The sequence below is a fragment of the Mya arenaria genome, chromosome 12 (genome assembly GCF_026914265.1).
Source record: "Mya arenaria isolate MELC-2E11 chromosome 12, ASM2691426v1".
NCBI lineage: Eukaryota > Metazoa > Mollusca > Bivalvia > Myida > Myidae > Mya > Mya arenaria.
In genome coordinates, this window is record NC_069133.1 from 10,766,004 (window position 1) to 10,793,989 (window position 27,986).

General features: G+C 35.1%; 1 protein-coding gene across 1 annotated transcript; it reads left to right on the forward strand.

Annotated features, from left to right (window-relative positions):
• Nucleotides 1-5,399: 5,399 nt before the first annotated feature.
• LOC128212556 (decapping and exoribonuclease protein-like) lies at nucleotides 5,400-27,834 on the forward strand. The gene is made up of 7 exons (XM_052918050.1): nucleotides 5,400-5,588; nucleotides 19,207-19,436; nucleotides 19,852-19,947; nucleotides 20,214-20,328; nucleotides 21,582-21,714; nucleotides 25,762-25,856; nucleotides 26,130-27,834. The coding sequence occupies exons 1-7, from the start codon at nucleotides 5,515-5,517 to the stop codon at nucleotides 26,227-26,229; spliced, it is 843 nt and encodes a 280-aa protein (XP_052774010.1). The 5' UTR covers nucleotides 5,400-5,514; the 3' UTR covers nucleotides 26,230-27,834.
• Nucleotides 27,835-27,986: the final 152 nt, after the last annotated feature.

The window sequence follows — 27,986 nt, forward strand, 5'->3', positions numbered from 1 at the left end:
GGAGAGGCCATATTACCAAATGTTAACCAGTTATCATAGTTTGGTAAACAAAATTGTTTATACAGTTGATCTGAATTTTAGTGTTAGAAAACATGTGCATGTTTTGGCAGCCATTTTGATGACTCACTTATGGTCAGCTACTGTACTTACTAAGATATGCATTAACAATGCAGCAATTAATACAATATTTTTTTTTTTTTTTTTTCAGAAAAGGATATTAAAGTTTCGAAATATATCGTGTTTAATTTGAAAGAAAGATACAGAAAACACGGTAGTTTAGCTGATGAGACGATAGTTGATCACTCTTAAACTTTTAGGACCCAACAGAAGTTTATGTTACGTATATATATGTGTGTGTATTGATTTTAATATATGTCACATAAATCAGATTAAATATCGTTATAAATACATGCAATGTCAAAACATATATATGAAACAAATGAATTCAGAAGAAATCTTATTAGCTCTTATATATGTTCGAGAAGCCTTACATATATGATAGGGTACAGGCAAAGTAACTTTTGAATGGCTTATGGTGATGCAACGCGCAAAACACATTACCTACGTGACAGGCGACGGATGGAAAACACATGACCTACATGACTGGTGACGGATAAACATCAACAGTATGAGTTAATGAGCGAAACGCATTCACAACTTGATAGGCGGCGGATACACATCAAATTAAATGCGCTAAACACATTAACTACTTTACTGGGGGCGGATGGAAATCAATTGTATTAGGCAACTCGCGAAACAATTAAACACGGAACTACGTAAAAGGCGGCGGATGGATATCAATTGTATTAGGCAACACGCGAAACAATTTAACTCCGAACTACGTAAAAGGCGGCTGTTAGAAATCAAACGCACTAAACACATAAACTACTGGCGATGGATAAAAATAAGCTGTTTAAGATAACGCGCGTACCGCGACATTGACTGAATGTCGCAACGCACGAAGCACATTATCCACGTGACAGGCGGCAGGTGGAAATTATCTATATGAGGCAACACACAAAACACATTAACTACGTAAGTGGCGACGGATGGAAATCATCTGTATGAGGCAACGCGCGAGACATATTAACTGAGTGAGCGACCGCGGATAAAATTAACTTCTTGAGGCAACACGCGAAACAAATCAAATACATATATGTATATGTGACCTTACCAACATAATACTTATACGTAAATTTATTTTAAAACAATTAGTGTTCAATAAAGTTGCGTTACCGTTGATAATACAAGCTAAGTTATAGTTACTAAAACAACTACCCTAGTCAAGGCAATAAAAACTGCAACGCCAACCCGAATTGAGGAAATAGTAACTGCGCCTACAACCCGAGTTGAGGTAAAAGAAACTGCACCCACAACCCGAGTTGAGGCAATAGAAAGTGCACCCACCACCCGATTTGAGGATATAGAAACTGCACCAACAACCAGTGTTGAGGCTATAGAAACTGCACCAACAACCCGTGTTAAGGCTATAGAAACTGCACCCACCACCCGAGTTGAGGCAATAGAAACTGCACCAACAACCCATGTTGAGGCTTTATAAACTAAATTCACAATCCGAGATGAGGCAATAGAAACTGCATCAACAATCCGTGTTGAGGATATAGAAACTGTACCCATTACCCGAGTTGAGACTAAAGAAACTGCACCAACAACCCGAGTTGAGGCTATAAAAACTGCACCAACAATCCGAGTTGAAGCAAAAGAAACTACACCAAAAACCCGAGTTGAGGCGATAGAAACTGCACCTTCAACCCGTGTTGAGGCTATAGAAACTGCACCAACAACCCGTGTTAAGGCTATAGAAACTGCACCCACAACCCGTGTTGAGGCTATAGAAACTGCACCCACCACCCGTGTTGAGGCTTTAGAAACTGAATTCACAACCCGAGTTGTGGCTATAGAAACTGCACCAACAATCCGAGTTGAGGCAAAAGAAACTGCACCAACAACCCGAGTTGAGGCTATAGAAACTGCACCCACCACCCGTGTTGAGGATATAGAAAATGCACCCACCACCCGTGATGAGGCTATAGAAACTGCACCAACAACCCGAGTTGAGGCTAAAGAAACTGCACCAACAACCCGAGTTGAGGCTATAGAAACTGCACCAACAATCCGAGTTGAGGCAAAAGAAACTGCATCAACATCCCGTGTTGAGGCTATAGAAACTGCACCCACCACCCGTGTTGAGGATATAGGAACTGCACCAACAACTCGTGTTGAGGCTATAGAATCTGCACCAACAACCCGAGTTGAGGCGATAGAAACTGCATCAACAACCCGTGTTGAGGCTATAGAAACTGCACCCACCACCCGAGTTGAGGATATAGGAACTGCATCAACCACCCCCGTTGAGGCTTTAGAAACTGCACCAACAACCCGTGTTGAGGCTTTAGAAACTGCACCCACCACCCGAGTTGAGGCTATAGAAACTGAACCAACAACCCGTGTTGAGGCTTTAGAAACTGCACCAACAACCCGTGTTAAGGCTATAGAAACTGCACCCACCACCCGATTTGAAGCTATAGAGACTGCACCAACAACCCATGATGAAGCTATAGAAACTGCACCAACAACCCGTGTTAAGGCTATAGAAACTGCACCCACCACCCGAGTTGAGGCTATAGAAACTGAATTCACAACCCGAGTTGAGGCTTTAGAAACTTCACCAACAATCTGAGTTGAGGCTAAAGAAACTGCACCAACAACCCGAGTTGAGGCTATAAAAACTGCACCAACAATCCGTGTTGAGGCAAAAGAAACTGCACCACAGCCCGAGTTTAGGCTATAGAAACTGCACCAACAATCCGAGTTGAGGCTAACAAAAACACAAGAGCTTTGTATGTAGATTATGTCGCTCGTCCTTTAGTCAATGAGCACAAGTAAACATATATTTTGGTCTTAAAACAATGATATGGTATTTTAAAGATACGGTGTCGGTAATGGCATATAATGTGATTCAATGATTTGATGATGGATAAGCGGGTAATACACTTTTGTTTTGGAAAACATAGCTATACCTAGTGAATCTAGCGAGTAGCTGGTTTGAAGAATCACATATTACAGCATATGTCTTCTTTCAAAATGGCATTGATATTCGGTAAAGTTGTGCATTCTCTTAAAGATTGATAGTAACACTTCAGTAAAGCTAAAAATGTTGAGCTTGGTTAATATTTGGCAAAGTTATTGCCTATTGAACACGGTTTGTTTGGGAAATATAGGATATGGGAAAGTCATAGGGGTGTTTCATATCCACGTACCTTTCCACTGAGTTCATATATAGAAATTTAGTTCTATATCAGGGTGAGAAGTAAGTTTAGAAAGGACAGCAAAAAGTTAATTATTTAAAATAAAATACTTTAAATCATGGTTTTATTTTACGTCATATCATTGCATTCAAAGAGGAAAATCTTCATGCAATGCTCGGCTCGACTTGACAGCAGTATGCAAAGCGTTTGATCAATGCCTTTTGAGAATCAAAATGTTGGATAATCGAGTATCATGGATTTGAAAATAGTTGTTGCTTTTTTGGTTCGAGTTTGTTATTATACTGTAGATTCATTTTTATGTAACGTAAGCACAGATAGCACAAGGAATCATTATTGCATGTATATCACGAAACAAGAGCACTTTTTAAACAAAACAGAACACTATTAATATCCTGAATGTATTTTTCAAATGCTTTAACGCATAAAATATCTCGCTTATGAATGTAAACAAAACATTTCACCCATTCTCTTTAGGCTGATATAAACCTTGGTATGGGTAATCATATCGTACAACGGCTGTGCTCAACGTTGCCATTTTGTCATTGAATTATTAGTTAATGCACCATTTATACGTTTCCTGAATTTTCGGAAAATAGCTATTGATAGAAATATTAATCTGACTGGCGCTTTGTATAGCCTTCATTATTACCTTACATTGTGCCTATTGAGAGAAAGAAGTCTCGTAACAAATACGTATTGTGTTACATACTAAATCATTAGTACGCTCGTATTGATATTACACTAATGGTTGTACTCAGTATAGCTTTCACGGGCTTGATTCAATGCGGTTATTACTCAATATAAAAATTTAAGGCATTGCCACAGTCTTGCGCTAAGCCTTTAGTTTGCTTTGCTCAGTTTCGAATTTTTGAGGAAAATTGACAAACGCAGTTTGACAAGATCGTTTCAAAGACGTTACCAAGTGCTTAAAAAGGTGTAACCTTTACTCCAGTATTAGCCTATCAAAAGGAAGCCTGGTGACTCTATGTAATGTTGGTATCATTTGGAAGCGTTTTGCTGACTTACATTTAATCTGACAAATGAATGACAAAAACCTACATTATATATACATTGTATGTTTGAAATCAGACATGACAGGAGCTATACTTATGACCATTTCAAGGCCAAAAAAACTTGTTGGTTATCTTAATTTCTCTCTGGATATGAGACTCACTTTAAGGCTAGGTAATATTAATATGAATTGATCGGGTCATAAGCCGTTTTGTTAAAGATGCACTCTTCCTCCAAAATAAAATTTACCACTATTAATACCATTGTTTTGATATACCAAAATGGATGAATAAATGTGGAAAACAATGGTTCCTATGAAGAATACCAAGTTAAATTTAAAAGAAAGGTGCAGAAAACACGGTATTGCATGTACTCTATGAGACGGTAGTAGACAACTTTAAATATTTTAGCATTCACCAATCATTTATTATGAAATAGAAGATTAACATAAACCTGTTTATTTAAATATAATAATAAATAAGTTCATAACCGATTTGCAAGAATAAAATTAACAGGCGTATTATTAAATTGACAAGCTTATACAGATTGTTTTTATTAGTTTACATAAGAAACATATATATTTTACTGTTTTACTCCATATGTTGTGCCAACGTGTATATTAGCCAACGCGTGTGTTGTGTATGGGTGCCATCAAATACTACTATATTGGATGTTTACGTTAGCTGCCTGTTAATTATTTCAATTTCTCCAAAATAAAACATCGAACGTTTATTGGCCTCCATCACTCTACGGAAGTGTACATAGCTGCATTTTCAAAACGACCGAGTCGCCCCATTTATTAGTGATATAACGACAGAGCGAGGGGTTACATTGACATGTCCAATTATAGCGTCATCCAGCCACATGGGCTAAGTCGTAATAATATTCTACACAAAGCGTTAAACTTTTGGGTCAAATATTACACGATATACAGATAATTACTGCATGGAAAAACCAAAAACATTAAATCATTCAATATTTAATTCAGGCACGTTAAAGTATGCATATATTAGGTAAAACTGTAGCCTAAACATAGGGCCAATAGATATTTCTATAAATAGCTATTTTCAGAAAAGACAAGGGATAGACATACTTTAACTACCCAATTTATTCAGTAACAAAATGGCGGAGTTTCACACCGACATTCGTGTTAGTGAGCCTGAAAAGATTGGATTCTTTTCGTTAAATAAACAAAGTGAGGAACAGAGGAACAATGACGAATAAAAGAGATGAAAATGAGAAGCTAAAGCTAGACAAAATTCTTGAATGGATCAAGTTGCATGGAAGGTGAGTATTCAGAATCGGAAAAAGGTATGTGACTGGAACATAAATAGTACCGATTAATATTTCTATATTTGCCGTATATTTCAAAATACCCGACTATAATATTCCATAGCGACGTCTAACATGCCATAGTTATAGGTTGTATAGCTTATAAACAGGCCATTTGCTTTACATTTGTAACAAAATACTTTGACTGAATATTTTATGTCAGATAATAAGCGTCTTATTTCTGTAACAAAACATAACTAAAGAAGGTATTTGCCAAAATGCGGTTATGCTTAACAGACCGAACAATAGTTCATGTTAAGTTTTGTTATGAATGTGACTTAAGAAGCTTTGAATGAAAAACAAAATTCAACAGCTGTGCATGTCTTTGCTCAGCCATTAATAAAGAAGTACAAGTCAACATATTTTTTAGTTCTAAAACAATGAATGGGTAGTTTAAAGATACGTTGTTAGTAAAGGCGCATGTGTTGATTTGATGATTTGTTTATGCTTAGCGGGGTAACATGTTTTAGTTAGGAACTCAGTAAAATGAATTTGAGTGAAGTAGCTGGTTCGTCGAATCACATATTACAGCAGTTCGGGTTCAAAATAGAATAGCATCTCGGTCAAGGAGTACATTCTCTTAAAGAGTAATGGTGATTAAATAATTAAAGCTCAAAATTGTTGAGTTTGGTTTAGATTTGACAAAGTTAACGCTTTAGTCGGGTGATGTTGTGACTATAAGTATGTTAATATATAGTTGTGGTATTTACTGTGACCTTTATAAATGCATTGTTTATTGATGTTTAATGATATTAAGATATTGAAAGTGACCTGTTTCAAATTTCATGCAAAATTCCTTAATCAATATTTGTGTTGCCCTGGCAACCGCAATTTCCACAAATGATTCATTTATCGAATTTATAGGCAAAGAACCCTATATTTTCGTAAGTTGATGCTTATGAAAAATCATTTAATGTGCTGCAGTATAGCAGAATTTTTTAACTTAATTTTGTGTAACCTATGAAAAATGAGGACTAAAATTTGCGTTCAAAATGGTCGCTATAATTATCTAATGGTGGTTTTGCTATCTCTAAATATCCCACACATTTAACTAGATTGAGTCGTGTATTTCAATGTAAACTGCTCATGTTTCATATGTACCTTAAATTAGTATGCTGCATTGACTACCTCAAGGTCAAGGCCATTTCAAGGTCAAAGTACGAAAATGACTAAAAATTGTGATTTCCTGTATCATTTCTTGTAATATGCAAGTACAAATTTGTTTGTATCCAATTTTTGATGACAAAAATGTAAATTGAATATTTCTTTAGATCTGTTTACCCAGTATGGAATCTTGACACCCTGTTATGGTTAGGGTAACGACCCTTTTAGGATATATCCAATATGTCTGCAAAATCCAATACGGCCACCACATGGCATTGAGTGCTAGTCATAATGATAGAGCTGCGCATGGGTTTAGTTGGCTTTGAATAGGCTTTATGGGAGCCAAATTGTGAAGTACTTGGCACTGAAAAGTAATGTAAGAAGCACATGGGTATATTTGACTGTGAATGGTTTGCCGAAATGTGGTGTATTAGACACTGAGAATGCTTAATGACAGGTGCACAAGAGGTTGTTTGGTTTTAAATGGGCATTATCATTATGTGGGAACGGACACCGGATAAAGCTCAAAACGTGATAAGTTAACAGACAATTATGCAGTTGTTTTTCTGTACCAGAGGTAAGATCTAGCTGAGTTAACGCTTATCTACCGTATCCACAAATGAAACAAGTGTTTAAACTAATACTTGAATTTTAAATTTGGCCTATGGTATACCTTAAAGTGCTTACGATTTAGCAGACCTGAGATGATCACCCCAAACCTAAAGAGTTTCGACAAGTATTGTTATTTCTAAGAAATATATCGAATAAATAAAAAATCTGAATCGATGATTTCAAAAGCATAATCTCAACTATTTTTATTGTAAGAACTGGCAATGTAACTTTTAAACTATTAATGATATGCCCTTAGAAATGTTCACATTACTGTACTGGGAATAGCCGTATTATGTACTGAGGAAAGTTTCAAAGTTGAGAAATGTGTCAACGTGTGAGCAACATCGACCCAAGCTTAGAAAAAGTTTCACGTGTTCCAAATTTGATCACAATATCTCATTCCCTACTGATGACTTTCTATGTGCAGAAACATACCTACTTGATTTACAAAGCAATACTATATATATGAACAGCAAACACCACATAAATTATACGGCCATATGTTTTGTGTTCCTCAATAAATCAGATTACCGGCGTATTTAAAATATCTAGATATTTGCGACTCGAACGTTGATGCTTGTGAAAACACGTCATGGTTTACTAATCTATATTAATGAATCAATTTTAAGTGAGAACAGATACCAAAATACAGCAACAATATTTTTGCTCTCGTCCCTCGATATGGACAACAACAATTAATTTCTCTCTAGCTTGCGTATATAGGTAAATGGCCGTAATCATTATAACAGTTTCGTTATTCTAATTACATCGTTACTATCCTCAGTCCACTTAATAGCTATCCCATGTGTAGTTATTTATTTGCTTCATCTATCCCCAGTACACACACCACCAGGGCATCAAAAGGTATGAATATCTCCGTAACAACAAAACATATCGTATTGATATCTTACACATTACTAGATAGTGTAATCACAATGAAATCGCTCGATTCAGTTTTCATTCTTATTTTCAATTTGTTGATTAATGTTTAAAATCGTACCACATGAATGAACATTTGTGAGCGATCATGCAACTTTCGGCGAGAATTGGGCTATTATACAAAAGAGGAGACACATTTCCATCATAGTCGTGTATTGCACAGTGTCAAGTTATTTGAAACTCTTCGATTTTGATAAATATATAACCATAAAATACAAAGAATGATAGAAAACATTACATGTGTCAAAATCAAACGCTTATCGATTAATCACGTTTTGAGCTATTTCCGGTGTCCGTTTCCCTACAGTGATTATGGTTGCTAAAATGTGGTTAATTTTGCACTGAGAAGGCTTAATTAGAGCGTTTGTTTGGCTCTGTATGTGCTTTATCGTAGTAATAATGAAAATGATAGGGAACTGGGCTGCCTTATGGTTAGACCCTCTGAGATCTGTTTATTTATATATGTATAATACAACTCTTATTCACTAAGCGATATTATGTTGCAGTACTGAAAGAGAAGTAAAAAATCCTGTCAAAAAATGATATACACACATTCACGTTTTTTAATATTGCGATCTTAAACTGAAAGAAACAGTTTTTCTATTTCTCATAGCCTTAAAAAGTGTATAATATTACTGATGACATCGGAAAAAAATGGCAGCAGGTGGTCAGACTATTTTCTACCTGCTCTGAAAAACTTAAATTTTAGTGATAATTTTAACAGTTTGCTCATTATTTGTCGATACAACGGATTTACAATTTATTAAGTAACTAGAGCTGGAATTTCGGAATGTTTTATTGTTTTTGGATCTTTAAAAATGGAGAACATTATTACTCATAATCGGTTTGAAAAATTAGATACGCGGGAATGTCCAAACAAAGAGACATCAATAAGTTCAAGTACTTCAATGGAATACTTTGTTCATGGGTCATTGGACAGCAAGTTGTTACATATGTTCGATGAGCTGAGGTTCATCAGGAACGAGCAAGTAAACACTGTTATAACACTACATTCCTTCCAACAAAACATTACAGGTGTAGACGATAAACTTAATCAAGTGATTCGTGCGACAAATTCACATACGGACGTTTTGAAAACTTGAGCATACAAATCTATCGACCTAGAGGCAAGGTCCAGGAGAAATAATCTTATATTCCGTGGCTTTGTAGAAAATCTTGGTGAGAATTGTGTCCAAATCGTCCGAGACTTTCTTCACAATAGACTTTCTATCGACGCAAGATATATCTACATCGCACGCGCCCATCGGCTGGGCAGGCCAAACCAAAACAGGCGTTTCCAGAGTAGGCCCGTTATAGCAAATTTTCGAGACTATGGGGATATTGACCATGTGATGGGCAATGTACGTCTTCTTAAAGGCACTCCCTTTTCCATAGACATGGACTTTCCCCGCGAGATACAGGAAGCGCGCAGCCGCCTGTGGCCTCATTTTAAAGAGCTTAAGAGGGAATATCCAAGATCTAGGGCGCAGATCGTATATCCTGCAAAACTAATTCATGATGGGCAGATCGTACGTGACGAGTTTCCTGATTGGAATCGCTTAGTTGGGGCAAACCGGATAGTGTCATTGAACGATATTGGTCACATAAGTAACCCGCGCATAAATCGGTCGGTAGTTAACGACACTTCCGACTGTCCGGTGGTAGCCCATCCTGTTGATAGTGATACCCCCGCTCATGTTGGGTCTCTACATCCGGTATCTACGCACGAACATTCTAGTGTCGAACCCATGATCATTACGCCTCAAGACAGCTCCCGATCGTGCGATTCTCAGCAGACAGACACCAACATCACGGGCCCACAGGTGAGTGTGGCCCCCAGACAGCAGTTCAGGATACCCAAGGAGACCGTCATCACACCAGCTAAGTTCGTTGTCCCTAAGCCTGTTAGTCATGGCATGGCCGCACCACAGATTTCAACACCGGTAAGGAAATCCACATGTGAAACTGAACTAAAAACTGTGCATTGTGACGAAGGAAATCCATTATTAAATAGTGACAAAGACACCCCTACAAGGGGCAGATCCCGTACCCTCCGTGCTGTAGCTAGGTCCGAAAAACGGTCTCAAGCTACGAAACCTTATAAAAAACAAAGTGTCAGTAAAACTCGAGATAATGACATTAGCCAGGTTTTACCCACTTCTAAAAATACACCCGGTGTTGACAGCGGTGGTCAACCAGCGGAACGTGATCAGCCGATCATCGCATAGTGTACTGACAAGAAGGTCACGCTGAGATGTACGCCGTTAAATGTACAGTGTCTCACTAGCAGACGAACGAATAAGTTACACTCTACTGAGTTAATAAATATTTTTCAATTAAATGATATAATTCTTTTGACGGAAACCTGGACTAATGACTTTTCTGATTTACATATTGACAATTTTGAATGTTATGTTTTAAATAGCCATGAAAATAAGCAAACTAGTAAACGGTCTTCAGGGGGCATAATTGTTTATTTGAGAAACACTTATGTTACAAATGAAACATTAATATTTACGAGTAATAACGATATTTTATGTATAAAAATCAGTAGTGTGTCGTTGGGTTAAGATAAGGATCTGTATTTCTGTTTATCATATGTTGTACCAGAAAATAGTAGTCGCCAGAGTTTGATTGAAGCTCACACATTCGATCGGCTACTTTCATATATAACGGATCTTGAAGCTAAGAATGTCAACTCTTTGTATTTTGTGCTTTGTGGTGATTTAAATGCTCATACTTCAGATGGGCCGGATTTTGTCACAGGCGATAGTTATATGCACTTTAATGAGTTGATACCAAATAATTATATAACTGATGTACCGTTAACACGATGTTCAAAAGATAAAGGGAGGCTGAATAATTATGGATTAATACTGTTAGATTTATGTAAAGAAACCGGATTACGTATTTTAAATGGTCGATTTGATAGAGATAAAGAGGGTAATTTTACGCACGTTGGAAGTCGGGGTTCGAGTGTTGTAGACTATGTTTTGACTACACAGAATTTATTTAAGCATGTATCGAGTTCTGTCTTTGAAACATTTTAGGCTTGTCCCTGTATTTTTCATTGTATATTTGAAGGTGATGTACTTGTTTAAGCTAACTTCTTCAAACTTACTTTTGAGATCCTACATCAATCTTCAAATATTTAAAGCTTTGTACAGTCTTGAATTGCATGTATGATTGGCTTAGGTGACTTATTTTTGATCAAGTCAAAATGTACTTGTTGTATTAAGTAATGCCCTGAAATTCATGTGCTATTAAAGTTTTTAAACCATATATGTTATGCCACTAAGTTTGATGATGACATTTCATATATATGTTACACATCATTGTTCATCCATGTCCAATGAAATATTCTTTGTAAAGTTTGCTGAAGTAATTATTTATTAAGGACATAAGGTATGTAGTTTGCTATATAGTTTATACATATCAAATTTATAAAATGTATGGTGCCATAAAGTCATCAGACAATTAAGTTAAGGGTATTGCTTGTTACTTTTCAAATATCCAACTGTTACACAGTTCTCATTCATTTATAATTCACAAGGTTCATCTGGAGTTTGAGAAAGTATCCTCTTTATGATTGACACTGTTAATTTATATTAATGATTATTTTCATAATGATCATTTTATAGATGCAAATGTATATACTTTTTATTGATAGCTTTCCCTGTGTTTTGACTGCATGACTTCATATATATATATATATATATACAACACTGACTCTATGTATTTTTTTTAGTTGATATATATCAAATTCAACTCATATTATTCATATGTTATGAACATTACATCTCAGTTATATGAAAACCCCCAGCTGTCTCTGTTTAATTGGAACTGATTTTGATAGTTTGCCATTTTATGCAAAGTCTGAAATGTTAACGGAATTTACAAACACATTTGATCTGAATTTATGGTGATTTTATCCAATATTTGGACAGTCAATAAGTGATTTTGTTCTTTTTTGTCAACAATGGCATGGTGAATTAATAAGAATTAAGGTAATTGGCTTACGTTCTTGTAGAAATTTAATTAACATTGAACAATAGAAAGTATCGTTTATAAAGTATGAAAGTCTGTCCATGGAAGTATGGCTTTCAATTTTCATGAGCGTCACTTACCTTTGTTGTTTATATTATCATTACAAATGATTTAGTCAAAATAAAACACTAATATTAGGTTTCAAATAATACAGATCGTTGTCAAATATTACAGAAGTGTACATTAGATATGATATCGGTCCTAACTAAAACTGTATGTGATGTTTGCATATGTATTGTACTTTCATTGCTTAATGGTAGCTAGTTGTAACACTAAGCCCTATGGATGATTTGAATTACATGCTTTGTTAAAACTGTGGTGTATATATGAGTTTTGTTCCTCATCGTTTTAAACTCGACTTTTCGAAGAATAAGGAGAGCTATCCTATTAACCTGAGCGTCGGCGTAACCACTTATGATAAAAAAATTTGTAATAGTTTGTGTACCACCTCAAATATGTGTACACAAGAGGAGGTAACTCTATCAAGCATTTTGACAAAATTATGCCCCTTTTTCTAATTAGAATTTACATTAAAGTTTTCGTACTATCTGAAATATTTTCAAACTCCATTGACATCTAGCTTTGAAACTTTGCATGCTTGTTCACCATCATGCCCGCAACATGTACACAAAAGGAGGTAACTGTGTCAATCATTTTGACGTAATTAAGCCCCTGTTTCGACTAAGAATTTATGTCAAAATTTGCGTACTACCTCATATATTTTCAATCCTGATACTGAAAAGCGGCCGAATAGTCGAGCGCGCTGTCTCTGTGACAGCTCTTGTTTGTACTATAATGGTGTATTGAAAAGAAGTGTTTTAAGTTAACAGCATTGTTAATGTCATCATTGTTAACTTTCTAAGAGTTTATGCTCTTGTCACAATTTATCAAAACTTCTTTCAATTTTAATTGGATTGAAAATAAATAGTTAAATGTTATTAACATACAGCATATACCTAAAGTATAAAAGTTCTTAAAGAAGTAAATATAATGCAAATTATTGGAAAACAAAAATAGTGATATAAACTTAATCCTTTTTATAATAGACTTGAGAAGTTGGGTCCTGTTCATTTATGAAAACACTTGTGATATGAAGCATTACACATTGTTACTTGTTCATAGTGGTAAGATAATTAAAACATGAAACATATCAAATGATGTATTTGTTGTATTTATATGCTTACTTCAAATGAAAACTAGAAACAAAACAGGAAATCAGTCTGTTAGGTTAAACTTATCACTTTACATGCATGTTCCGCTAACTAGTGCTTGGTCGTCCTGTATGAAAACCATGCGTTCCTAACCCGAACCCCAAGGTCCTTTTGTGCTAAGGTTGCCTTGCTAATAGCTTAAACGGTGTACAGCACATTCACCGTCCATCTTGATGCTATGTTACAAGCAGGTTAGCGTGCATCAGAGGATGATTAAAAGCTAATGGGTACATAGACGCCAGGATCTCGGCACCTGAAATGAAAAAAAGAGGTTATGATTGCCATCTATGATGTTCTGCCAGAAAAGCACAACACATTTAACATTACATGTGTATGTATTGATAAAATGAATGTTGTTTTACAAGTGATTTTACCTATCGCTTAAAGTACATTCTGGTCACGTACTCCCTGGCGGCCCTCCCATCCATGTTGTCCCCAACATCAACTCCATGATAATGGGGGTTATCATTGGGGTCAATTGGGTCAACAGCAACGATATCCCTCCGATCGATCCCCAGATTGTGCAATGTGATGCAGTTTCTGATATGCATACATGCCCTTTCTGGATAACAATTCAACTTCCTCCGAAGTACCTGACAACAAGGAAATGCATTTTTTTGGAAAAAAAACACACATTGCAAGAACAAATTACTTTATATTACTATATTTTATATAATTAATACATTGTCATACATCTGTATAATATTCATTAAAAAGAGAGAAATTTTAAAAAGTGTAAATGTTATTCTACCTGAAATCGTTGCTTCAAAATTCCAAAGGTTTGCTCAACAGTGACCCTTGTGCGACACAGTGCCCCATTGTAACGTGCCTGTGCCTCTCCCACAGGATTCATGTAGGGGGTTAACATATACCTTGTACAGGCATACCCACTGTCAGCAAGTAAAAACCCTTGCATATCACCCGTGGGTAAAATGTGTCATTATGTTACAACTACACAACATATCAATTAAAAAATAACTATATTGTCCCAGTAGTTTTAACTTCTTCATCTAGTATGCCTATATATATCTGTATGAATGCATGCTATAACTAGACAGGAGGCATATGGTTTCATTTAACAGTACCAATGTATCCATTGATTAAGTCATATACAACATGGTCATACCGTCTTCAAACCTCCTTCGGAGTGCACATTGGCGCCAGATTCGTGCATCGTGTGTCCTCCCTGGCCACATCACTACTGCTGATGTAATCCTATATGAGGCATCACATACAGCCTGAAATATACACAGTTTAATATTTGTGATTTCAAAAATGCTAAATTACATATAATTCAAATCAGTTCAATAAATGTTATGTTAAATATACCTTTATAATTGAGTACAAACTCAAGGATTAAGATGGTTATGGTAAATGAATTCAATATCTTGGAAAACGGATAACATTCAATTCAATTCAATTCAATTTACCTGAACATTTATTGTAGGAATTCCTTTTCTCCCAATGTAATCCTCTGGATTGGCCGATGGCTTCTTTATCGAAACATGGGTGCAATCAATTACCCCGACAACGTTGGGAAAGCCTGAAACATGATCATGTATAACTTTAGACTAAGTAAGATTTTTTGTTATTGGCCCCAACCTTAGGTGTTCAGAAAACAGGAACTGTATATCATCTGTTACTATCAATGGCTCCTGAAAAAACATAGTAAAACTGTAATGTATTGAAATTCATACTCAGACTTTTACATGGAACATTTAATTACATCAAATGAGGAATTGGATCATTTATCAATATTTTATATATTAGTTAATTCTTTCAATACTGATGAAATACATGTAGAACTCCTTGTACATGCAATTCTAACTTATTTTACTAAAATATTTACAGTATATCAACAGTTATATTTGCATTGAAATGAAGGAATATGTCAAACAGGCACAACTTCATTTATCTCAGTTATTGTCATGCTTAAAAATCACTTGTCAAGCCTTTTTTATCATTGCTTACTTCATACATGTATACATAAAACCAGGTAAACATAAACATACATGCATTCATGACAGAAAGAGTGAAAAAGACTATAGGTGAGCTATTTTTAGGTTAACCTACATAACAGGGTACAAGGTTTACGTCCCACTAGGAATACTCTCCTTCAATGGAGGTGACGTAAACAACATTTTTTAGCTGAGTAATTCCTTTAAAGTTTAAGCTTAAGAAGTGAATATTTAGTGGATATTACATACCAGCCATGGCACCGAACTGCTGCTTCACTTGGCGGACACGATCACCGGAGGGGAAGCAGATAAACCGGTCTGCAAGAGCAGAAAGCACCTGTCCAACCTGGCGGCAAACTCTGCTTACTGTGGGCTGGCTCAGGTTGACAGTGTCACCGACAGTCAACTGGAAAGCTCCTGTTGCCAAAAAACCGCAGATAGCTTAAAACGCACAACACCAAAGGTATTGCGAAACATCTGCCTGTGTCCCGGGCAGCTGCCTGGCATAAATCAACAATGAAGTAGATCGTATCCGGCCGGAAACGATAACGAGCAAATACCTCCTCTTCCCTTAGGTCCTCCAGAGGGTTACTCCTATCGCGAAAAACACGAGGACGTGGCACTTGCCTCAAATACATACGATCTCTAACGATAGCTCTATGTCCAGCCGCCATCTTTGAAGGTTGCAAAGCTTCTAAATTATAGACTCAACATTTGAGACTCAGGCTCAGACTTTGAACTCAAACTTTGATCTCAGAAACATTAGTGAATACCATTTTACAGCCCAAAGTCTGAGTCTTGAGTCCTAAGTCTACATTTGAGGCTAAGACACGTACGTGAATTCATTATTTCGACATTTCTTAGGTATCTCTGTAACGCTACAACTCTCTCCCGTTCAACAGCGGGAGATATGTATATAGTAATAGTATGCATCGATGTTGAATAATAATGACATAATTGTTTAATATATACTCGACAGTAATCTAAACTGGATTGAATTTGTCATTAGAGTCGTTATTCCACATAAACATATTACAGGTCACGTTTTATACATGTCCAATATCTATCAGATTTGTCCCAGATTTACAGATATCGTAATACTTGATAAATAATGTAAGTGTTTTATGATATCAGAACACCTTTTGGCATAATGAAATACATAAATATGTGTTAAATAAGTATGCATTACTATTTTCAAAGAATTTAAATTTATTACGTAAATAATTTAAAAAAATGTTGCCTCGTGAATTCTCTGCGCAAGGCCGTTGTTGCTGGGATGGTGGAAATCACGAGTCTGTTATAGTAAAACAATCGTCAAGAGACTCGTTGACGGCCAGGTGGACTAGGGTCAACCCTGACAATGATTAAGCATTAATTCAGTATTTATTACTACAGTTTTACAATGTCAGAAAATCACAAACGTCCCATATGTTTTCCTTTTAAAGTGACACTCTTGTACATAATCAACACATACACATGTATAACAAGCATACATATAAGTGATAAACCTTTAAGTACTAACTAAATAATGCATTTCTTGACAATATTAATTACTGATAACACGACTGTTACAGTGTATTTAATAGTTAAACACCTAAATAAATTAAATAATTGGTGAATGCTAAAAGATTTACAGTAACTATGAGCTACTATCGGCAGTTAAGATTGAAATTACGTGATTTTTGCACATTTTGTTTGAAAATAAACTCAGTATCCTGCATAAGAACTATTATCTTCGACATGTGTTCATCCTTTTTGGTATACTTAAACAATTTTGTTGATTGAGGTAAATTTTATTTGAGAGTAAGAGTGCATCTTTAAGCAACTTTGGTTGAAATTATGCAGGGCTAGAATTTAACCCTCGCACACTCACAAAATTGCAGAGAAAATCGGAAAATGTGAGTTGAGTTTAAAGGTACATGCGAGAAACTGTTACTACCTTGAAGAAGAAACTTCATATATTTTCATAAATTAACCTTCAACACAGACGACAATGGGAACGTCTGCAAGATATGTTGTGCAGACTATGATCAGACTTCCTAAATATTTTGTTTTTATGTTTATAAATCTAATTGCTTTAGAAGATGAATTGTTATGACACAGAAACCTTTGCTGTTGTTTTTGACTACATTCCATTTTCTTAACAAATACCAACGGGTATAAAAAAATATTGCGAGTGCACTTCAGATTTTGCGAATAGGCATTTTCAGCATTCGCAAAAAATGCGAGTACATTTTTTTATCTCTAAATTTCATGCCCTGTCACGTTTTAACCAATGGGATGGCTTTATATATGAAAATATTCCACTTTCAAATTGCATACCGACATTTTACGTGACGTATTTATTGGTTTAATCTCTTTTACATTGGTCATTCACATTAGATTTGAAAGGTAACAGACTGATTATTTTCACAAAAATGCATCAAGTGTATCACCTTTTCCGGACATTTTGATTTAAACGTGTTTTTCAAAGAGAATCATAAGAAAGCATTTTTTTGTAGATGCTTAAACTGCAAATAAATAAAACTTATTGTATAATAAGCGCATGTTTGACGAACAAAACTGTTACAACGTTTGTGTGTGATTAGGTCAATGTATTAATAACATTAAATTACCCAAATACATCAGATTAATGGCCTTGGACAGGTTCAAAACTGAGCTGTTTTTGTGTGTGTTTTTGTTGTTGTTGTTTTTTGTAGTTAAAATGTTTGTAAACTGTTTAAATCTGGTCTCAAGAGGATTTATTGCTGTCATCATTGAAATGTACGTATGTAAATAGTTAACCTTTCACCTTACCAATTGTGTTGCAAGCTAGTGTAACATAATAAATAACAAAAACATCCATTTTCAGATGACATATGTGTAATTTATATGTATTTCTAAGGTAAAACCAATGTTATTCTTCATCATTAATGTTTCAATATTGCAAGAGATGTCTTTAAGTCCCAAATAAAAAATAAACAAACTGTCCTAGGTGTTTATTGAATAAAACCTTCTTTACTTAAAAACTACCAAAACTAAATGTTGAAGCTACGTGGCTATTTTCTGTAAAGATTGTTACATATGAACTCGTCACTTTTACTAAAAGTGCCATAGGTAAAACTTTTTTACACCAGTTTCCTCTTTCGAAAGATATGACTGTCTTGTAAAACAAAATAGGAATGATTATAATAAAACATATCGATATCATACATAAGGACCTGTCGAAACAGGATTTTATATTATTTATATTTTACATAATTTTTACAATATAAACATTTAAAACATGCAAACAATCAAACTCACACTACTTTCATAAATATTTCGAATAAAAAAAAATATAAACTAATTTGGAGTAACTTCTAAGATATGACAAGGACACCGTTGTCCCAACGTTACGATAACCTTTTCTTAGTTGAAGGAAACTGGGAGAACAACAAGTATCTCAAGACTTTTGACACAACGTTTGTATAAAGTTAAAAACGTCGTTAAGTCACTAAAAGTTTAATGACATTTTATTTCTCATTATAAGATGCTTGACTCCAATTAGTCATTACCTTGCCCATAATTTGAATAGAATGGTAATAAGTGGCAAGTAATTGAAAATAATTTAGGCACCAACGTTGTGACAACGTTTTAAAATAACCGAAACATGAGTTTACCTTCACACAACGTTAAACAAACACTATGTGTTTTCTGGCTCAACTTGATATTTATTTTCAGAAACATGCAAACCTACTTCATATGCAACAGGGGTTTGTTGAAAAGGTTACTTCATACTCCGTACGTGAAAAAACAAACCTGGAAGTTCGCCGTGACTCTTCACAAAGGAACTTACTATTTCTGTGAATACCACACCGGCCAGAAACTGGCATTTATAAAACAAATGACTGGAGGGAGTAACCAAGAGATGTGTGCGTGGTGCTTCAAGTTTAAGCAGTATCTCACCGCAAGTAGGGCATAGTTGACATTATATGCTGTAACCCTCAATGACATCTGATCTTCATATAATATTATTGTTTAACTTGCATTATTCTGAGTTATGGCGTTAACTCCTATTATAACACACCATGTATATACACAATCTTTAGCAATTGGAAGAACATTTGATAAACACATAAATGCTTGGCTTTCTTTAAAGATAAGTGTTAAATTAGAAATATCATATATTCATAAATTCGTTTTTTCGCAGCGAGTTTGTGATAATTTAACTTTTAGATTGTATCAAAAATGAACACATAATGGTTGGCAATATGTGGGATTTGTACAGATTTAAGTTTGATTATTAAAGAAACCATGAAAAACTTTTAATGATCGGTTTACATACCGTACACATGTATTCACATACTTCATTTATACGTAATGCAGGTTCTACAGATTCCGTACCAAATCCAGACATGCAATATAACAACTGTGAAGCTTTCTATACTGTTGTGAAATCCCAGGTCGGCAGCCGCACACTAGGTAATCTTAAATATTCTGACCGTACGATTCTCCGTATGCACGTTTTTTCTAGCCATTTTTTTGAGAAATATTAATCGTATTTGGATTTAACGATTGTTTTGCTTTAACAGTAATTATAATGTCACATAGCATTATATTAATGGTATTGGTATTGGTATAAAAATAGTTTACATTATCAAAGATTGTTGTCTGGTTGAAATAAACGTTGTTGTTTTTAATCTGAAATAAATTACAGTGTTTGGCAATAATCCACTATATCGTTTCAGTATACTGTGGCGAGGTCGATGCTGTACCTGTAAATCCAGATGGGTCTAAAGGGGATCACTATGTTGAGTTCAAAACCACCAAATATTCCGCATTGCAGAGAGAAAGTTTCAAAAGGTGTTACAGGCCTGAATGTTTTAACTGTTTGAACATTATTATCTTTATCTTAACAATTATCTTTTTTGTAATGCTTCGAACATTTCAAACATCATATATAAGGAAGATCCTTTTTATGAACAAAGTATTATCTTTTGACAGCATTTTCAATGCTGTCAGCTCCAACTTAAGTTATATTATGATGTCAGGAATCGACCAGTATTCGAAGCAATTAATGAAATGTATCGTAATCATTTGCTGGAGCTTGTTCGTTAATCCATTGGAGAATGCCACCCTGTGTTATCATTTACTAACAAAGTATAATTATTATTGGTGAGATAATTGTTTTAATGACAAAAGGCCACTAGTCAATTACCAAGTTATATAGCGTTTATTTTAGACCAAAAATAAATGCTCATGGTGAGTTGCCTATCAAATGCCTCTTTACTAGTCTAGTGCGCATGCGAAAGATTGTAAATAATTCGCTTAAACCAAATGATGAATAAATGGAAATTTAGCCATTATTTCCTTACTTAGGGAAATTGGGCGGGTATAATCTGCTCAATGGGTTTTAACAGTTTTAACAGAGCTCTTGTAACTGATGAAATCGAAATCACAGGTACCTCTCGTCATCGAGTGTTTTGTGAGATCGTCTCTGTATATTACATTGTATTATTTACAGGTAAGCTCTTGTAGTTGTGTACACAGAGTCCTAGTGTCCTTGTGAGTCCGTCTTTGAAGTTTCCATCCTGACGTGTTGGACACAGTGTGTTCTTGTGTGCCCGTCTCTGTACTTTCCAATGAACTATTTACAGGTACAATCTCCTGTTATCGGGAAACCAGAACGTTCTTGTGAGAACGTCTCTGAATATTCCATTGTATTATATACAGGTAGAAGCTTCTGATGTGGTAGATACAGAGTGTTCTTATGAGCCCGTCTCTGTATATTCAAGTGTAAAATTATATTCAGGTAGAAGCACCTGAAGTGATTGACACAGAGTGTTCTTGTGAGTTAGTTTATGTTGTTTTTCATTGTATCTTTTACAGGTACAATCTCCTGTCTTGTTAACCCAGAGTGTTTTTGTAAACTCGCCTCTGTATATTCCACTGTATTATTTACACCAGCAAGCTCCTGAAGTGGAATACACAGAGTGTTCTGACGAGTCCGTCTCTGTAGCTCCCATTGTATCATATGCAGGTTCAAGCTTCTTAAGTGGTGGACACAAAGTGTTCTGATGAGTCCGTCTCTATAGCTTCCATTGTATCATATACAGGTTCAAGCTTCTTAAGTGGTGGACACAAAGTGTTCTTGCGGGTGTTCCCGAGATTGTCTGTGGGATCCGTGATGCTGGAATTGTTAGCAAGCTACAAACATACAAAACGCAAGATATACCAAGAATAGCCGGAGTAAGCCATTTTGTATCTATTAATAAATCATTAAATAAAATAATTTAAAAGTATTAATTAACAAAGTTGTTGCTAAGATGTTACCACACCCTTTGTACGAGCTAGTCTCCTACATATATGCATTTAATTGATTCTTTCTCCATATTAATGGAGATTAAGTTAAATGTCTTTTTAAAGAATCGACTTTTTCAAACTGCGTTGAAATTGAGTCATTTTACATATTGGACAGCAGCTGACGCATTTGAACAGACTTGTAAATAGAAGCGTACAACTATTCAATTGTCAATAGTATATATATAAAAAGACGATTTTTATCATTTTTTTTAAATATATATTTAAATAGGGTTCTTACTTGAGCGTTAAGTCTTTGAAAGAGACTTTTTGTTCACAAATCTCATGCATTATTCTCGACGTCTGACGTAACAAAACGTGGAACTTTAAAATTTGATTTAATGTTTATAACTTCCCAAACCCCTGGTAGTTGTGGACTCGTTTCATTTAACCCCATGTAGCTAGATTTGATTGCAAAAACGTAAAAACATGATGTTGAAGATTTGAAAACTTCGTTTGAGAAATATTTGTCCTTTATAAACACATAGTGCATTTGGTAAGCTGAATATTAGCACAAAACTGCTGTAACTTGCAACGCATTTTCATCATATGTTTAGTTACAACCGTCTCGTACTAAGCGAGCGATATGAAGATTCAGTACAAACTTGTACGGCTAAATTAGGGCAACCCAGAAATTCATTTATTTAAAGTATATATGTTATTGGTCATGCAAAGCACTTGGACTTTTAAAAATCAAAATTTACTATATCTTATCAAAATTATATCGAAATATTTTACAGAATGTTATCAAAATAAGGTCAAAACAATACCTGAAGAACATATTAAGTGATGGTTCAAGTTTCCTCAAGTCAATGCATACTTTGATAAGATTTACCTTTTATGTTTTTTTCTTAATGTAGGATTGTTGGGATAAGAGTGAGGTTTGTGCACGTAAACTTGTTTAAAACCCCAGTTAATTTTACTTTTTACTGACCGTTCCAAGGTATCCTTGATAAATATACCTAGTTTTTTTATATAGTATATATGCACTGAGCTGTTTGTGGAGTTTTGTGCTGTTCTTCCAAATTTCTTGTTTGCGATTTTTTGTTTTTGTGTTCTATGTCTTTGGCGTTTACCAAGTGCCATTAAACGGGGTTTATGTTTAAACTTTTTGCTTCTGGGCTGGTTTCTGGAATTTTTCACATAAGTATGGAGGGAAGAAAAAAGCATGAAAAGTGTATCAACAGGTAACAGAGGAGATTATAAGTATCTTCCATGGCCGAGAGTGTAAGATAGGTTTATTCCGACCCGAGCGTAGGGTGTTTTGCGGAAACGAGGTTTACCGAGTTTCCGCAAAACACCCTGCGCGAGGGTCGGGATGAACCTATCTTACACAAGCGACTATGGTAGATGCTTTTTCTCCCACCTCAGTTAAACAAAATTAAGTAAAAATGTATTTTTTTGCTGGAACTCTTTTGTGCTTAGTGAAAATAATTGCGTATGGATATGCGATAATTCGTGGTTGTCATGGATATTCGCGCAGTGATTCAGAGTATGTAAATGGTCTGATAGGTCTTTCAATAGTTCTAAGAAGAGTGAAGCATTATTTCTTGAAAGATGCGTGAAAACTGTTTTCTGGTGACATTTGAAGCGAGAAATAATTAACTAGCGTTCTAAATATTGCCACAAGACAAGGTTTCCATGATGCGCTACAGACAACAGTCTTCAACAAGGGAGGTAATCACAATGTGGTGACCATTAAAAGAAGTTCCATACGGGCATTTTATCTTCGCCCGTGGGCAAGATAAGAATTTCTAGCATGGTTAAATTAATGGATCTACTTATCTGTGATGGGAGAAATATATGTATATGAATTTTCAAGTCAATATCTCTTAATAGACGTTTTAAGTTATACTCCATTCAAAAATATAAAACTCAACAAACGGCAACAATATTCAGACAGATTAATGGTGTCTGAGCACTAAACTTCTCCTTTGAGTTTCACGTCAATACCTAAAATACTGTTCAATTTATGCTCGGGACGAATATAAGTATAAATACGTGATGGGTGTATATTCAATAGATTGTTAGGCGTTGTATCACAGCAATCCCTGTGACCAGAATATTGAGCCTCTTCGGCGGTCATGATTTTATTGCATGACAATTATTTCCGCTATATTGCCATTGGTGTAATTTTCTCCGGAAAACACACACGAAATATGCTCGAGTTATACCGTCATGGTTACAGACAATTCAATACAATGTTCATCTATTTCATTATAAGAATATTAAGCAAGCATAACAAGTACTCCCTTTCCTAGCGATTCTCTACCATAAACACCTTAGCCAGATACAAGTATATTTATTTAAAAAACGACTAAAAATCAGTCCTAAATCACAAATCATCAACTTAAAAGAGGGTTAAAAAGGAATACAATCGTATGTCTTAAATTGACACAAGGGCTTTCCAACGCAAATCATCTCAATTTCGTTCTTAAAAGAGGCCTGTTACAATGAGTATTCACATTCGAATCGATGCAATTTTCCCACAATTGAATAACAGACACGAGAGTCATTCGACTGAATGACTCGAGTGAGTTCCAGAGTTTAAATCAAGATGGCGAACCTCATTACAGTTCGGTTGATAGTAAGGCAATCCGAAAGCTTTACACGCCGATCTTCTGTTATGTTATGAAACTGAGGGCGAAGCGCAGTAATTCGACCAATTGTTTAATCTGAAATGGTGTTTGAAAGCCATTTGGCATCAAATATTGAAAAAAACACAGTTCGGACAATGATCTGGTCTTAAATTACTATCAATATAGACAGGATGAGCGCTTAAGACATGTCCAATATGCGGTATGGCTTAAGAGGGTTTGGGTTTTTAGGCATTAGATAGTAGTCATTTTGTATTTACTTTAAGTAAGTCATATATAATGAATGTATTCGGAAAAATAAAACATGCGATTTGTTTGTCTAACATTACCCCACATTGAAATCTAAGGTTCATTCCGAGACAAAAGCAACAGTCACATTTAAACCCTAAATCGGACTCCTACTTGTCAAACCACTGTGCACTGTCCGTTGCCTACATTTTGTTAAATAATTCATGTTCTTATAATGCACAGAGACTGAGTCTGACTGCTTTTCATTTCAAACCTTATAGTCATGCTGAAAGCCTTTTGACACGGAGGTTGTTAGGACTTTAATCGTATGCATCCTTGAAAAGGTATTTAAAACATGTTGGCAACCTGTAGTTTTTATTACATTTAAAAACAATACCAACCCCTAACCTCTACTAGTTCTATAGAAAGATGTAAATATACTGTGCTTGGTGTTTGTGTTGGCTAACCTCTACAAGTTCGCTTACACAACGTAAGGATTTTATGACTGACCTTGGTGCTGAACATAACACACCTCTACTAGGAGTTCTATTAAACGACTTAAGATGTGGTGATAAACCTTGGCGTTGAGGTTTGCTTACCTCTCGCTATTAGTTCTATAAACGACGTAGGGATATTGTAAATAGGCTTGATGTGGTTGTTGGCGTCGTCATGCAAAAACTGTTACCGTGGCAAACAAACGTACAAACAATTAAAACGGAAAACATTTTAACAGCGGCAATAAGCATTTGTCTGGCTTAAACTGCTCATTTTGTGTATGTACGTATGTTATTTTCTTAATTGTATAGCCAAATTTCTAAAGCATAAAATATACTTATAACATCGACAGAGAACAACTCAATAAATAGATGCAGGAATTCAGGGATACAGAAGTAAACCTACCCACACATACACATGTGGCTAGGGAAATGCAAACTTCATTTTAGACCTAATTGAGAAGGCTAAATGATGGAGTACGAACCAATTTATGACGTCATTTCGGTAAAGTTGTTGAGATGCAGTTCTTAACGATATTCCATAGGACTTATTGCAGGCAGGAATGGTGATTTCATATGCTTAATATGTAGGTATGATACTTTTAACTGTGTTTCAGGACATCCCTAGTCCACGGAAGCCCAATGTTTGTTTCAACTTTCTGGACCAGCTCCTTACCTTCATCAAATCTAATGTGACGGAAGATAATCCAAGGTTTGTTTTATAAAATCATTGGTTTTAAAGGTATTCGTTAATATCATCTTGAAACTCATCAGCTTGTTTATATATACCTATGATTGTTTAAACACTTAATAAGGAAACCACGTTTTAATTGAAAGTGTTAACCGTTATTTTGGAAACAATAGAAGACTAAAAACATGGTAGTTTTTTAACCTAGTTCACCCAAAATTATTCTTAACAACCATCATGAATATCGTACACAATGAAACGTTAAAACTTACTTGTTCTTCTTGCATTGTATCCCAGGCTCGTTCACCTGCTGGAGTTTTCAGGCAGCGATGCGACTTGTACCCGGCTTCCACTTGACTCCGAGTACGCTTTCCTGCACAGATGGTATACTCACTAGTCTTGAGTATGTAGACGTTTGCCTGTCATCAAGATCAAACCTGTTTGATGCAACGCTACTGATTTTGATCAGGGCAGCTGAACAATTGTCACTATTAACACCATGTTACAGGCTTTATAAAATAGATATGGCTTAAAGACAATTAATCAAGACTCCGTTCCTATGGCGCAAGTCCCATATTACACCGTTCCTGTATCTTCAGCCAAATCCCCACGTCTCTTTTTTATCAGAACTTATTTAAACGGTTCTGTTTATGTTTCAAAAGTGAACAAAACGTTACATCAATATTTGTTCACCGTAGTTTAAAGTTCAAATATTCACAAACATTCATTTCTGGACATTTGGTAACTCGTTCTTCAATCTTCCTTTGTATGCTCTCTATCATCAAAGAAGCTATCAAATCATGGTCCAAAATGTCCCAGACATTCATTACCTCCTACTTCATGACATCAATGGTAGTTAAGACTTTTTGGTTATTATTATTATTATTCCTTAATCCCCAGATGTTCCCTGTTGTTATTTGCTACGTTATTTGTTACGTTAATAGTCGTTTCAATAAAATTCTATGTCAATTTAGTCGTAAATTGATTTATCTTAGTGTTATAGTTGCATAATATGTAATACATAAATTTTGACTTAGTAGAAAAAATTTAAGCAAAGTTTCAACAAAAAAATATGTCTGCTTATATAGGAGAGAAGAAACGTAGGAACAACAAAATTCATCGGTTTCCTAATTTTACCACATACATCTGATGCACTAACATATGGGCAATAACATTCATTGAAAATTTAAAATAACTGACCACTCCTTGTCGACTTTCAAAAGTTGTGTTTACAATGGTCACGTGATTGATACCGATGTCACAATATATGTGCTAAATGCGCCACTCCATTCTCCTGGAACTTCTTACGATCGGCATCTGTCAAGACCTTCTTAGACTTATGTTCCTGTCTATTTTTTCTAAAATGACAAAAACATGACAGTAGTTTAGGAAGTTAAACCTGCTCGTTTTTATTCCATCACTTTTAGTGCATGCAAACATCGTTGCAATCATTTTGACAAATAGCGCTCAATATATTCAATTCAAGTTTTAACTAAGGGAGATCACTCTAAATGAAAATTGAAGAGTTTGCTGCTCTTGCATTGATTGATAATTAATTTGGCTTGCTAAATCTGTCCCATTACTAAAGTTGATTCATTTTGGGTCGAACTATATACTTCCCTTTATCTCCACCAATGCATTTTGGCCAACAATTATATAACGGACATTATGAAAGCTGTCATCAGCGACGTAAGATTTAAACTTTACATTCTATTACAAACTTATGGAACATGTTTGGTTTTTTTCGTGAAGCGGTATACATTCTAGGAGCTATAATTACTCGAACTAGTTTCGTTATGTAAAACACGCCCAATTGGGTTATTTGTGTTTGGATTTGTCACCTTGTTTAGTGTAACAGAGGGTTTTATCTGTTCATATTACTATGCATGCGTTTGATTTGATGCGTTTTATTTATGCAGGTAGATTTTATTTGTATAACATTATTCAACACGTGGATATATATATTTAATTGTAATATATTATTTAAAACAACTTTGTCCAATTAAAAGTTGCTATCAATTTGGCTTTGTGTTATTATATTGCTTTGAATTAATGACATCAATATTTATGTATAATACTGAGATCTTGACACATTGGATTGGCCTTACAAATCCCGTTTATATATTTTTGAATAATGCGTATAAATGTTATGTT